Genomic DNA, 15663 nt, shown 5'->3' with positions numbered 1-15663 from the left:
GCTAACTACAAGCAGATTTGCAAGCAGGCTCTGCTCCGTTACAATCTGAGATCTGGCACATCCTTTGCCCTGACTAACAGCAGGAGGGCACAGGGCCAGCTGAGAGCAGCTACTGTGCCAAACAGACTGTGCAGGTCTTGCTGCTTGAATGCTTCCACAGAAAAGGAGAATCGATGGGACTCTTTTGTAAACAACTCCCTGTACTTGCTGGCTGCTACCACCTTCAGAAGTGGTATGATTTTATCCCTCTACAAAATTAATGTGAATGCACAGCTTGGACACGTTACCAAAATCAACACGTAGAGAAATAAGCACCAGTGTTAAAGGATAACATCTAAACTTTCAACTAAGAATAACTATGTATATATACACATATACAAGGAAAAACTACACTGAAACATTTTTTCTCCAACACATCAAACACTAAGAACAGTAACTAAAGGCTAAACACCAGCCGAATAAAGTATTCTTAGTATATTCTTTGCAACCTCCCATTTACAAGAAGGGACTTAAGAGTTGATGACTGGAAAACTTACTTTTAATGCTTATTTCTAAGATATGTATTTCCCAGGAGACACCTCATCTGTTGTGCAGCTCATGTATTCGATTATCAGTCAGCAGGTCCAGTTTGTCCAGGTAGCTCAGCAAAGAAGATAAAAAAAAAAGGGGGGGGGGGGGCATTTTCCTAATACTAAACAACTTAGGCCTTATGCTTTCAACATTTTTTCCGAGATGCTCATTCTTTCAGTATCTGCCCCAACTGGGCCAGACCACGTATGGCTTTTCATAAGGGATGGGCTGGGGGTGGGGGTGGCAGGCAGGCTGGTTGGCATTAAACATTTCATACTATTTTATAGCAATTTTTTCTTGCAATAAAAATCAAATCTCAAACCTGATAGACGGGTATAAATCATAGCTGTTTCCAGTGGAGGGTAACTGAAAAATTGATAGAAATAGGGGAAACTTCTATTTCAAACACCAGCAGCAGCTGATCACATGCATTAAGCATCTGCAGCAAAGACTCCACATGCCCTGTTCAACCACAAGGCACGGGTCCCCCACTGAACAGGAAAGAGGAACAAAGGTGTGCATGACAAGGCAGAAGGGATCCAGTCTTTTCATTCTTGGCTTCTTTAAATTCATTGAGAAGTAATATATCCAGTGTCCTTCTTTTACCTAGGAAGACCCTGAGCTCTTTCAGAGTATTTGTTATTACAGAAAGATCCGGAGTTCAGCACTTGTAGCATTTTCTGCCTTCTTTAATCTTTTTCTTATTGCCGTTAGTATCACACATGGCAGCATCACATCATTTGCAACCACGATTTGCAACCAGTGCAAATCAATAACATTTTTGAAATGTACATAAAAATAAAACAAAAAGGCTCAAAAAGCCTGGGAAAAGAAAGTACATTATTTCTGATGGATTTATAACGTAGTAAGCACACTATAGTATATTTAAGTCTAATGATGCCTACTAATATGAAACCTGTCTGTTTCTGTTGAGACATACATGGAGCTTGCCATTTTTGTCTGTGATTATGAGGTGGGTAGATTAGCAAGGTTCTACCACATTTAAGTTTCAAAAAAAAATATTTAAACCAATTTGATAATGCTTTAAAGTTTCAGGCTCAGCTTGCGAAGCTTTTAACAGATCTACTGACACCATAATCAAAACTCCGAAGCTTTTCACTCAGTATCATTTTATAAATTCCCTATTGACTTGCTATTTACTACTAAATCTAGTTGAAAATAAGAATTATTTAGGAATGTAGTGGAATCAACTCCTTTCAATGTTGGTCTTAAAACTCAAACCAACAAAACGCATTTCTATAGCTACTACTAGGATGTTGCATACAATTTCAAAGAAAAGAGACAATGAAGATGAAATACTGCACACACTTTACAAGTATTAATAAAAAAGAAAATACAATCCACATGTAGAATCAACAGGATTCTTTAAGACTTCTCTTGGTTTGTGACTCTCCTCTTTAGACAGATGCTTACAGACAAAATATTTATATACAGCTTGCATATATTGTGCACATATACATAGATGACTGCACATTCTTATAAAATACATATACCATATTAATTTTGAATGAGCATTAATAATCACATCTATAAGAGGACCATGAAAAACAAGGAATAAACTTCTACTGAAGTTTTTTAATGACAGATTTTTGGGGGACAGAAAAAAATGCATAATCAAATGCTCTTCTTTGTTTAAGACTGTTTTAGTAAGTGCAGTTTATTCATATTGCAGATAATATCATTTCAGAAAGCTAATATAACTCTGGAGACACTTCAAAACTTAAAGACACTAGAACAAAAAGAGACATTAAAGCAGCCTTACAGGATCTCTTACAGACTCTAAAAAAGAGAGTCTGGGAAAGGTTTAATGAGAGAAATGAAAATGAAAGGCAGCAAATGAGCAGATAATAAAATTTTATTCCTCTTGAAACTTTATTTTAAAATAGCTCATCTCTATCTTGTAAAACTTGTTAGGACAACAAGGAAAAAACTACAGGAAGTTTAGAAAAACTACACTGGAAACAGTATCAGAACAGAAACACAAAGCAGATAGCTAAATTTAATTGATGTCAAGCTCTCTTTTTACTAGGTTCATCACTTTTCCGTACAGATTCTGACAAGTAACTGAAAATAAAAGCCAGTGTCTGCTTAAGCAAATCAGTGGGAGTAAAAACCCTGAACTTTTAAGATGTAAACTGTTTTATAAATACGTCAAGTTAAAGTAAAATGCCTGCAACAACTGGAGACCCCTTCCAACCCTACACACTATATTCATGGAGTTCTCTCATTTTCTATGCCACTTTAGATCAATTTCCTTTCAAAAACAGAAGAGGAAGTCTAACAGTTTTGCTATAGCTATAGTGTGCAATTTCCATGAAAGCAGGTCAGACTTTAGCTCCAAGTCTTGCTCTCCTCTTTTCTCTATGAGGAAAGTGAAAAGGAACCAAGAAATGTCTGCATCCTCAACTCTTAACATTGAAGGTATGTGTTGAATCCACCGCTAAAAGAAAATGTAAAAAAAAAAAATCCGTGAAGAAGGCAGACAGAGGCTCAATAACAACATTTTTATTAGGTACAATTTTGTTGTACTGTTGAATCAGAGGGATCCAATTTCTCATGATTTATACATGTACTTTTTGTGGCCCTTGCCAACGTGTAATAGAATCAGTTTGCTATTTTCTTTCATCTCTGAAGCGTTTTAAGAAGTACAGGGATTCCAGGGTCGATACAGCACAAAGACCAAACAGACTGTCCAAAAAGTGTTTCGTATCATTTGCAGCCATTATCAAACATCTTTTGGAAGGCTTAAAAGTATCATACAGATACATATGGAATCAAAACATTGATTTTTCCTTATTATCATTTCATTCAACATACAACTACAGCAAATCCTTACAAAATTAAGACTGGATGTTTTTTCTTATTTAATTAGACAGTGATATTTTTCCGTGTCCATTCAGAAACCTAACAGCAAAAAGGCGAAGGAAAGGAATCAGGCTAAAGATTTATTTATACACACAAACACATACATGCGCACACACATATATATATATATATATAAAATAAACTAAGTCAAAAAATAAAGAAAGCCAAAGGATCTCACTGCTCTGGGGTTATCTACAGTCACTGCTTGCAGCCTGGACTTGTAATTGCTACATTCAAACTAGCAAAAAAAATGTCTTCCTCTGTTGTAGGCAGATCTAGTTTCATTATCAGTTCTCTCACCTCTCCTTTCAAAAAAGTGGATTATGCATAAACTGTTTTTTAAAAATCATAAATCACTAGAAGATCACTAAAAGCACTAATCTCACACAGGTTGCAATGAACTAAGTGTAACCTAACCATACCAAGACAAAGCACACCAAACATATTTTACTCGGCTTACCAGAATAAAAGTACTGAAGGTAATGGTCATGAGACTGCACATTCATTGCAACTAGTCTAAATGATGTCAAATGTTCTTTCTATCTAATAACTGTACACAAGGAGAAAATCCACATTCCTCTTAAACCTTTTCTACCAACTCAATAATAAACCCTGACTTTACTGCTTGCACTTCAGACGTAGCTTACTTCTTTCCCGTCTACAGTTCATTCCTGGTTAAGTAAACTGATGCTAAGCAGAGTCACAGCTTTTACTGGAACGGGTATTTCACAATCTAGATTGTCAGCAGAAGCAGCACCAGACACGGCAACCTGTCAGAGGTGGCTCTCAGAGCCCCTCTCGGTGAGATTATTGTTCTTCACAGCTGTCATTCACAGTGCAGGTTGCTCTAGACCTCTTGACAATCAAGAAGATGAAATCACCGAATTTACTTCTGTACAGACTGGCTGAGCATCTTAATATTTATTATGTCTTGACTTTTCTCACCTCCTGCAACATACTGTGCTGTAAAATCTGTTTTACCCAATTGAAAGAGAAGTAAGAAGCCAAAAGAAACATGAAGACAATCCTTTCTATTACATTCCTTCTATTTGCAGCTCTCATCCAGTGTCTAGAAAAGCCACAGTGGCAGAATTTCACTTCCCCAGTAACTTCACTTAATCGTTACCTTCCTCTGCACCATGTTCTCAATACAGGGATCTTCTTGTTTGTTTGACAACATTTTGGCATTTCCATATAGCCAAATGGAAATTAGACAATCCTAAACGCTTATTGCCCATTCGTGAACTTACCGATGATACTAATCTGCTGCTTCAGGACACCGAACAATCAGAAATTACTGTGCACTTGAAAAAGGACAAAAGAACACTGGGAGGTACAATTTGCTTTTGCAAAGTGTCTGCTAATTCAAAATGGTGTTTAAACGATTACCTTGGTGTTTCAGGATTGCAAAGAAAAGTGTAAGGAACTCTAAATGTATATTGATAATTTATCTGGAACATTTACATTTCAACCTTCCAAAAGTTATTACATTTTACGTAATGAAGTATGAACGTTGTTGAATAAATGAAAAAGCGAAGTACTGAAAACACAGATTATTAATAAAAGTTAGGCCAATGCAGCATTGTATTATCTAACAATGGGCAAGTGACATCTGCCTGACAAGGCACAGATATTTAATGGCAGAGAACCCATAAACTTGTTTCCATGTCCTGTTCTAAATCACATTTGAACAAAAGGATTTGTTTAGCCTTAAATAAAAGCAACTGCTTTCTGCAATTGCATAGTACTTTTTCAGTGGACAGACAACGTTGCGATTGCTGAGGATTGGGACTTCTTTCCCCTAAAAAAGGTCTGAACACAGCTACATAAGGTACTGTCCCAAGTTAGCACTGGATACAGAACTCAGCAGTCCTGGTGCCATGTTGCTCTCCACGCTAGATCCCTTCTCCATCTTCCAGTTCATTCCAAGATTCTCAAAATACAGTTTGAGTTGTCTACATATAACAATGGTAAGACTTGAAGGGGAGAGAAAAAAAACAAACAAATAACAGCAATCTTTTCTTGTTGAAATCAATGCTTGTGAATAGTAACCAGGCAAAAAAACAAACGAAAAACCCACAAGTGGGAAAACAACAAAAGCTTAAACAATGGTTCAGGGTTGTACCTCCCTCAAAGCAGCACACAGCTAGACAGCAGGGTTTTTTTCCTGCTGAGCATTAAATAAATAAAAGGACTAACTACTTTCTTACCAGATACAAAATAGACTTCCTATTAATCTACTTGTATGCATGCAAAGGAGAAATGCACAAAGAAACTGTGACTCAGGTACGAATTTTCAGTTAACAAGAAGAAATCTAGTGATCACCCTTCCAACTTCTGCGAAAAACATGAAATTGTTAGTTATTATTGTGATGGTCTGTATATTCCACAGAAGAAAATTCCTATTAACAATAGGTCAAAGCATGCATTCCAGATATGTACATTTCTAATGTTCCAAACTTTCTTCCAGATAATGTGAGAATGGGATGCCCATCCTTATTCACATGTGAATATCGCTTCACAAAAGCTATAGAACATTTCAGAACCACAACAAAAACAACCGCTCTAGCATATCCAGTAATTTCCATAGGTTAGTAAAGAATTTTGATAGTTTCAAGCATTTGCTGAGCTGAATTACTGCAGCCTGACTCAGCACCACGAACAAAATGCTCTCTGGCACACACAGGAAGGCGGCAAAGTCAGCTCTGGGAGGTGGGTGGAATCCAGTAATACTCAAATTGTTTCAGCTGATCAGAAATGAGTTCAGTAGGAAGTCCAACCCCCCGAGGCTACAAAGACTCGGGCTGCAGCACAAGAATTCAAAGAGGATGGTAAAAACTAAGAGGGCCAGAATCTCGTGCCTTCGGTGGAAGAGGAGGTCTACAGGGGCAGAGCACTTTCCAGTTTCTTCCACTCCCCCACTTCTCCAGCCCCAGAAAACAATACGACTATTAATGGCTAATGTTGCCCTGTCCTTGGGAGAAATGAAGTTGATTCACACTTGCACCTATTTTTTCCTTTAAAAAGCAAAACTCCACAAAAGCTATTCCAGAAGATGCATCAACCTTACAAAGTGTGCGCTTTTACAATCAAGCCTTAAAGAAATACCTGAATCAAAATTGCAATATTTGGGTGTTTTAAAAGTGCATGATATTGAATTAATGGGATTTTACCCTACTGTAGAGAAATGGCATAAAGTTTCCTTGTAGATCAGTTAAGGATCTTTAACCCTAGTTTACCTGCTATCTGCTCCATGATTCTTTATGAAGATAATTCTTTTTGCATACTTTTATTTAACTCTCAGTTAAGCAAAATTTGTATTCTCTTTTCTGCATTCCATTTTATACCTATTCTATCATTACGTATACGTAGCAGCAACATAACTTATTGTTGTGAAAGTACAATCTACTTCCAAAATAGAATTTAAATCAGGTGAGCCTTCATGCAGACCAGATAATGAATCGTATTACAGAATCAGCTGAGCACACAAAATCCACTAAGTGGAAAAACTTATAAAGAAGTGAATGCGCAAGGAGGAGGATTTGTAAATTCAACCATTTTATAGTGGGGTAAATACGATTTTTTAAGTATGATACAGCCATTAAAAAAGAAAAAATAAATAAAAAGACAGTGTAAACCACAGTCAAAATTCTAAATATCAAAGCGTCATTTTTTTCCCCCTCAAGCATAAATATTCTCCTGTAGCTTCTGGCCAGATCAGTGGAAAGGGAGAGTTCTAGAAGACAACATGACAATTCTTTTAAAAAAAAAAAACACAAAATCTTCAATTCCTTTCCCCCAAAACAATTGAAGGAGACATGGAAATAAAAGCAGTGTAATGGGTTTGGGCTATTTCTTCTTTAGATTAGAAGGTATCACAAGAGAAGTGTGTTACACTTTGGAGGCACATACACAAACAGTAGTATCCAGGCCCTTAAAGCTGTTTGTCCCCTATGCATCAATGCCCTGCCAGTTGGCAAGCTTGAGCCAGGAAGCTGTCAATTCCAATCAAGTTTAGGCGATGCAGTCCTATTAAAGAAGTCTTGCTGGTTAAGGGGCGTCCACTGTTTCCAAAGCATGGGAAGAAAAAAAAAAGGGGGGGGGGGGGGGGGGGAGAGAAAAAAAGAGCTCTGCTTTCCTTAGATTTGAGCTGGCAACTTTCACTGACTAGAGTTTTCAAGGAGCTATGAATGAGCTTAACAAAGGAGTTCTGTGGCTAGTTTCTGGCTGAAATCCATGTCAACAGTTTTTAAGGTCACAGGTCACACTAACTAACATTTATTCCCAGCAGACCCTGCTCTAAACACAAGCTGTAAGTAGTACAAATTTGGAATTTTTCTGTAATCCCTTGAGATATTCCTGATCCTTCCACATGTTTCTGCTCAATTAAAAACAATTCTCACTTTGCACCACAAGAGAGGCCCCTGCTCAGAAATCTTATTCTATCCTAAGAATAAATGGACAAAGACTGCAATCAAAGGAAAGGGAAGGGGGGAGGAGAGGAACTCACAACAAATCACACCAAAAACCTCAAATAACTCCATACAGAATCACATTCAGTTAGTTACATTTTCTGCCATCTGTCACAAACTATTATAGATTCATTTCTTTTTATCTTAGAAAAAGAGTGGTGCAGAGCTTAGCTATTTTGGCCGAAAGGGATTTCCACACAAACGTTTCTGCATTTCACTTCAGAAGAATGATTTTCATTTTGGGTACAAAAGCTGAATACCCGCTGAAAACTTCAAATTAAGCAAAATTTAAAGCAGAGTTCCACATGGTTATCGCCCAGTAAGTTGGTGAACCAAAGCAAATCTATGCAAAGTTTTCTTATTTTTCACTTTAACAAAACTTGAAGCTAGACAAAAGTCATTAACTGACATTATTATGGTCTGGCACCATTTACCTATCACCTCCCAAAGCTGTTTTTATATTATCTGGAAAAAATAAGTATTTCGAATTAAGTACAGGATTGACCAAAATCATGCCTGTGGAGAAACTACCATTAACAAGGCAACGTATTTATCTGCATAGATGGACAAGTACACTGACTTCCCATTGCCCCAGCTTTTCTGGGTTTGAATTCTTCAGAAATGGAAAACTCCGATGGACATCCTGCCCAGCTTTACAATTTAAGAACTAATAAACCGTAAAGTTTTAAAAGCTTAGTGACATCCTGGAAAAGATATTTAAACACAACCAGTGAAGAACTGTGCATAAAACAATTTAGAGATTTTGATACTGTACCATACCAATAATCAAGACTGGATTAACAATTTAGTCTTTTACACAACCTGGTACACATCTTCAAAAATATTAAAACCAGTTTTATTATGATTGTTATTTTGTACTGTAGAAGTGTTGGTGGTGGGGTGGGTGTTGTTTTTTAAACGGTTTTTTATTTCAGAGTATTTTAAATTCAGTTTTGCATGTTATTGGTCTTAGAAACTAAACTGAAAAATAAGGGAGCATACAGCAGAGTAAGCAACAGCAAGGACCTCACTTCAAAATTATTCTGCTGGATGGTTTAGAATAAAATTACTATATTCAGCCTTAAACCTACTTACTACAAAAGTTCAGTTAATACAATAAGAAAATATTATTTCTTAGCTAAACTATTTTTTTTTAAACCTCAAATACACATTTCCAATAAGAGAAGTACATGTTTAATATGAAGCTCAGCTTGGTGAACATACGTGTGGTTTTTATCTATGTGAAAAAAATGAAGCTATCCAAGTCATCATTCCATCGCTACATAAACTGAAGTGATTACACTGACATGTTTAAACTACTTCATATACTTAAATAGTTAGCACACGCTCAACATTGCCATTATGAAATGTACTAAGGCGAAGTAATCTCAGCTGTGAGGTTTTTAGCTGTCCCCTCTACAAGCAGACCATAAACAGAAGTTTCTCAACGTAGCCTTCAAGAAACCAGACTGTAAAATAAAGCGCTTCACTACTTTTGGTACACTTACTGATGCTAATACAAATTGTTTTCTATATATTACCATCAGAAGAATTTTAAATCCATCAATGTTTGTGCTGTTAGAGTTCTAGATCACAGTGGTTAGCTGAAGAGACGAAGTGGCCGAGCCACTGAACACCAGCATCCCTGACATAACTAACAGGCCAGCTTCAGCAGAATTTTAGTACACCTAGGGTTGATAGACATTTGAAAAGATGAATAAGCTAGTAAGAGAAGATTAACATTAAAGCAATGAGTAAATTAAAATTAAGAGCCTCAACATGCAAATTTTTAAGAATCAAAAAGTATTTGTATACTTCAAGAATGTAAGAAAGCAGAAAGAAAATTATGCTATTTTATTTCTTATCCCTGAGATCATACCGGTAGATTAGTATGTTTGTCATCTTTCAGTACACTGCAATTAGTAGGAAATAGCAATAAGGAACAAATTCTGTACATCTCTGAGACCATCAAGACTCTTTTACCCTAATGAAAGAACATTGCATCTACATACACATAAAACTTAGAAGAGATGAGAAGCAAGAGCAAACAAATTCCAGACCAAAAGCATAGGATATGCCTGATTAAGGGGCTGAAGAAGATATCTCAGAACATGATGTGAAACAACAGCTTGGTAACATCTTCACGCTTGCTATTGTTTTATTTATTTTTTTAATAGAATACTACATCTCTTCAATAAACTCAGAACTATGGATATTGTTCATCCTCAAAAGCCTATTCCAAATCTGATGCGAAAGTGAGCGTAAAACAAACCTCCAAAAACAAACAAAAAAAAGTTTCAGCATCTTAATGCATATCCAAGAAGTTTTATTTGAGCCAAAATCCTGGAGCTCTTAAAGGACATCTTAGAAAGAAAAAAATCTTTGGGTACTGAAATTTTCTTATGATATTAAAATCACCAAATTATAACTCCAAATTTGACAAACTTGGACACTAGATCTCAACTTTCTGTGCATTCATCATTTAGAAAGGAAAAGATCTTAAAATACGTCTTAAGTTTTGCAAGGTATCACATTGAAAAGGTGGTACAGAACACCAAGTTAACCAGATTTTGAAGTGCAGCAGATGATCTTGTGGTTTTGCTTTTTTAAGGCACTTCCCTGTTTAGAACCTCAAAAAACAAAACCCTACCACACCAAACCATCTGTGACAATTGTTCTGTGCTTTTGTCCGCCCTCTGCTGTCTGAAACGCAGAAAGTAAGATCCCATACTACAGAGAGCTCTATGTAAGACAGCTCTACAACTCGGTATTACATGCATTATTTGATCACTGCAGTTTTGTGATTAGCTAGAAATCAAGTGAGGAAAAAAGGAAAAGGAATACAAGAGACAGAGTCGTTGGTTCTGCAATAAAAGAAAATCCTAGAACACTCAGACAACGCAGTTTTTAATTTACCAATCAAAGATTTCCGTAAATCTGTGTGGTATCCACAGCAGGAACAAAACTAATTACGGAAGTATATAAATAGTATGAAAAATTAAGTTGCCATTTCTTGCAACAATTATGAAAGCTAACTTGAAAGCAGATTTCTAAACAGTACTGGTTAAAATAGCCACAAGACTTATTCTGTAAAGCAGAATTCTGCTAGCCACACAAGGTACATCCATGTGGATAACTGTACTGCTATTGAGCTCCTTTGCATCCCCATGAAAAAGTCTCTGGATCACTTTAAATCTCAAGGTGCAGACCTTGACTTCTGGCATTCTGAGGATCATCTCAGCTTTCCAACTGTTTCCAGAACTCTGCTGAAATTTTTAAAGCACAGGCTGAGTGAAAAGAATTCCCTTTTCCTGTTCCTATTCAATGACGAACCAAAACTTGCAGTGATTTTCCACCTCCAAACCCTCTCACCATGGCCAGACCCATAAAACATTTGGCTGACAAACACATATTATCTCTGATGACAACCAGTACTTACTGGTTGTACAGTACATCACTTACTTCTTATATTGTTGCTGAGCATAACAAGGAATACTTGAAGCTTGCTGCCATCCGTTTTCCACCGAGTATCCAGTGGAGATGTAGCATGTATAAATATCAGAGAATGCTGCCAGCAATCTCCAGTAAGTACATTGAGGCAATTTAATACTTTTAGCTCAGAAAGTTTTGTGGGACAAAATTTAAGCAATCTAGTCAGCAAGTTCTTAAAATTAACTTATCTGAAGCGGGCAGGGAAGCTGAAAGTAGAGGAAGCAAAAGAAAGAGGAAACAGAGATGAAGCTAAGAGACCCAATTCATCCACTGCTCTAACTGCACTGTGTGGGGTGTGTTTTTTTTGCCATTTTGGTTATGAATTGAAGCAGAAGGCATTTAACTACAACATAACTCCTCCATTTCTTCTTGGCATTCACTTAACATAAGGGAGCTGACAGCAAAGTACTCTTATCCAGGAGAGATCAAGAAGGGACTCATACTGATCATTCAGATTTATTTTTTAAATGGTGTCTCCCCTTTGATTTGTCATTAATCAGCAAAAGTTACTTTATGTAACCAGACACTTCACACCTGACAGTGAATCGGCTCCCCAAATACACTGAAGCAGCTATGGAAATACCTTCCAATCTTCAGGATGTGGTCCGTACTGCTGGATTGCCACCGCTACTAGTTGAAATCTCTGCTAGGGAAAAGACAGACTGACGATACTGATACAACTCCTGTCATCCTGCCTCCCACACAATTAATTAGTAATTCTGGTAGGTTTAACACTAATTTCTCCAAATATTAGACTTCTTCAATGACGGCCTGGTTAGCAGGTCCCTGTCCCTGCTGTCAGTGCAGTGCTGACAACGAACAGTTGATATCTTTGCCTATCTACTGCAAACACAAATGGCATTGACGTACTCACCATAAACTACATACATCAATCCAAAATCAATTCCATGGCATTGCTGTATGTAACTCAATCAAGGAAGAAGTGTCCTCATACTTGATAGCTTGTTATATTTTGCAACATTATCCCCAAAACTCTCCAGAGGGATAATTTTCAATAAAACATATGCAGAAGGTGCCACTCCGCCATGTGCAACGCACAGTACTTGCAGGCCAAAGACAAGTTGTTCTTGTTCATACACTGGATTCCCTCTCATGAAGAGCAAACCAGAGACAACTGAGATGGCTACAGTCGCTAAGAGGAAATTGTCCTCATTTGGGATTGCTTGGAGACACTGTCCAGTCACCTGGTTTATAAGTTAGATCTCAACTACCTTTACCTAGGTCACTGGTCCAAAACTTCCAATTTCTTATGAACTTGAAAAACAGAAGGCAGACCACTGTTAAATTTGTTTAAATAATATAATACATAATAAAATGATAGTAATAGGCAAGACGTCATGTAGAAACCTTTATTTCCATAAAAGTTCTTAATGGAACTGATATATTCGTAGATATGAAACCCGATTTTGCTTGCATCGTTTCTTGCAACAAATGTAAATAGAAAATCACAGGCTGTATTTCAACAACTTCCTCCATAGGAGGTCATCAGAAACATTCTGACAGCATCTTTGCCTGTTCTATGTGAAACACATTGTTTCCAACTTCCACCAGCCATCTGTATATGACAAACTCCACAAAACCCTCAACAGGACAGGGTAAAGCTCATACACACAAACTTTTAGGATGTGGACAGCATCAGCTCGGAGGACATTCCCCCAGCTACCAACAGATGCTTTGTTAATAAAGCTTGCATATACAAATATCCACAAAATGCCTTAACAAGGTCAGTTGTGACAGCTAAAGATAACAGCTACAGTTATGCAATGTCGTAACAAATTACTGCAGAGATATTCTTTTTTTCTTTTTTTTTACCACATTGTTAATTCAAGAACACTGACTACAAACAAATACAGTTATCTAAAGAGGAACTCAAAGTGCAAGATATCTTGCATCACTTTTGCAGAAGAGCAGTGACTTTAAGGACCAGATAGGAAAATAATTTCGAACAGCTGGAAATTATAATTGCAGTGTAACAACACAAAGTCAAACACTGTTTCCCAGAGTCAGCCAAAAGCTAAACCATAGACTTACCTTAAGATACAGAAGCAGCTCTTGGCTCCAGAAGATAAGCGACAGAATCCAAACCTCTGTTTGCTGTCAATGTCTGTAAGGACAAATGTAAAGTTCTGTCCAACTTGGCTAACTGCATAGCTGAAAATAAAGAGAATAAGAAGGAAAAACTTAATGCTGAGCTAACTCCACGTCAAAAGTATCTAATCTAAGTTATTGAACCTATAACGTTTCCTCCTTCAGCAGAAGAGTTGTTTTGGTGGTTTTGTTTGTTTTGTTTGTTCGTTTTGTTGTTTTGGTTTATTTGTCTGTGAGTGTATTTTGTGGGTTTTTTTTTTTTTTGGTTGGTTGGTTGGTTTTGAAAAATTAAACTTAGAGTATACACCCTCTAGAAACTTGCAAATGGTTTGGTTTGGGAAGGATGTTATTTTTTAAGCATGGTTGGATAATAAAAAATGCATTTATCTTTAAATGAAAAAGGATATGACTACCAACTTCAAAGCAGTACACACTGTATGAACCAAAGCCATGTTCTCTCATATAACACAAAATAGTTATTACTCTTCATTTGAAAATTTGTTTACTCAAAGAGCAAGAAAATGTTTAATAACATACATGTTCAACACCTGGATATCGACTTGTTGAAGCCTTGTTGAATCCATCTACCAATTTTGTAAGCGTGCCACATACATACATCATTACAAGGTGTTCATCAACCTGAACCATGCCAGATGGCTCTCCTTTACTCTAGCAGCTAGCAACCAGTTAAAGGAAAGAAATGAATATCTTTTCCTCCTTTGCACAGTAAACTAAACTAGAATCAGAAGTATACTGTGCTAAAGACAACTATGACTGTAAGACTTTTGTAAGACTTTTATACAATTTTTCAAAATTAAGGGTTGTTTGCCTCTCTGTAAGATCTTAATGGCTCTTCAAGAACAGCACAAATGAACTAATAGTGTTGTGGATGTTGGCCCCCACTCACAGCACTGTGGAAAGTATCACTAGAGTAAAATCTGGCTGAATTGGAAATTTCAGTTAAGTGATGCTCAAAACGGTCGGAGCAAAATAAGATGCTTTACATTTAAAGCACAACACTTTGAATGCTATTTATTAACAAAATGAAATACATTCTTAAGGTATTACCACTGTTTTTCTCAAGTTAATCAAATGCTCGTGTACGGTGATAGTAGATTCCATATAAACCAAGCCCAATTCACCTTCTAGTTTGTAGAGATGTAATTTTACAGTAGATTTGCAATTATAGTATTTAACAAAAATGTTGACATTCAGTGGCAAAGTTTTGACTAATATAGTTATTAGAGGACTTTTCATTCCAATTTTAGATTTGAGACCTCATAAAGATATGAATTTAACACTTATTTCTGGTTGTGTTTCCAGTGAGAACTGAAAAATATGACTAGAACTTACAAGTGCATCTTTACTAGTCAATCTTACCAACAATAAAAAACATTAAATTTGAGGCCACTTAACTATCACAGTTATGAGCCCTACAAGCAAACAAATACCTAAAGAAAACAAAGGAAAACAGACTTTCAGAAAGAAAAGTTAGATCCAGATCAGACAGATGGCTCTGACCAGCTCAGAAAGCAGAAACTTTCAGTGGGTTCCAAACAGGGAAGGAAAAAGACGCAGTGATGAAGACTGAGAAGTGCTCCATATATTCACAGATGAACAAAAAGAAAGACATCTAATAGCTTTTCAGCAGTCTGAGAATTAGACAGCGTAAGTACTATCATCCTACTAAATTCTAAATGTCAACAGAACAACCATTTCCATAAAGCTCACTGAGCTACTAGGGTACACCCAGAAATCCTTTACTGGTGTTGTGTTTTATCTGTAAAGCTTGGATGTAATGTTACTATGGTGATTTTAGTATGGTGTTTTAGAAGGGGATTATATGCTTAATTTTAACAAGGTTGAGAGCAGACTGCATGCGAGAAAAGCATTCTAGCTGACAATTAAAATTATGGAATGGGGAAAAAACATGCTTCACTTGCACAGGGAGAGGCTTGTTTATTAAACACTTGCAACCACTTGGTAAGTTCCTCCCAAGCAAGCAAACCTAAAGATTCTTACATTTATGTGATTTGCAGAAAACAGATATGCTGATGAGCAGGTCTTGCTCAAGTTTCAGTTGTCAGCTCTTCCTAGCATAAGGTAACCTATCCAGTCACTATTCTGTCTAAAG

At 36.7% G+C, this 15663-nt stretch overlaps 1 protein-coding gene across 10 annotated transcripts in view; it reads right to left on the bottom strand.

The window, feature by feature from the left end:
* Positions 1-15663, bottom strand: part of DENND1A (DENN domain containing 1A) — a 194465-nt gene that overhangs the window by 124831 nt on the left and 53971 nt on the right. For 8 of the 10 annotated variants that reach the window (XR_013940918.1, XM_080561943.1, XM_080561938.1 and 5 more), the window contains one exon: positions 13473-13592. Coding sequence is in view for 7 of the 10 variants with exons in the window: in XM_080561943.1 (XP_080418069.1) it covers positions 13473-13592 (120 nt within the window). In the remaining 3 variants the exon portion in view is untranslated. Of the gene's footprint in view, positions 1-13472; positions 13593-15663 lie in introns of those variants that run through there. The other 2 variants (XM_080561940.1, XM_080561939.1) reach the window with 1 other exon arrangement.

The sequence above is a fragment of the Anser brachyrhynchus genome (assembly GCF_964034855.1).
Source record: "Anser brachyrhynchus genome assembly, chromosome: 19".
Classification (NCBI taxonomy): Eukaryota; Metazoa; Chordata; class Aves; order Anseriformes; family Anatidae; genus Anser; species Anser brachyrhynchus.
The sequence above is the reverse complement of the archived record's forward strand: the minus strand, read 5'-3'. Positions and strand labels throughout refer to the sequence as shown.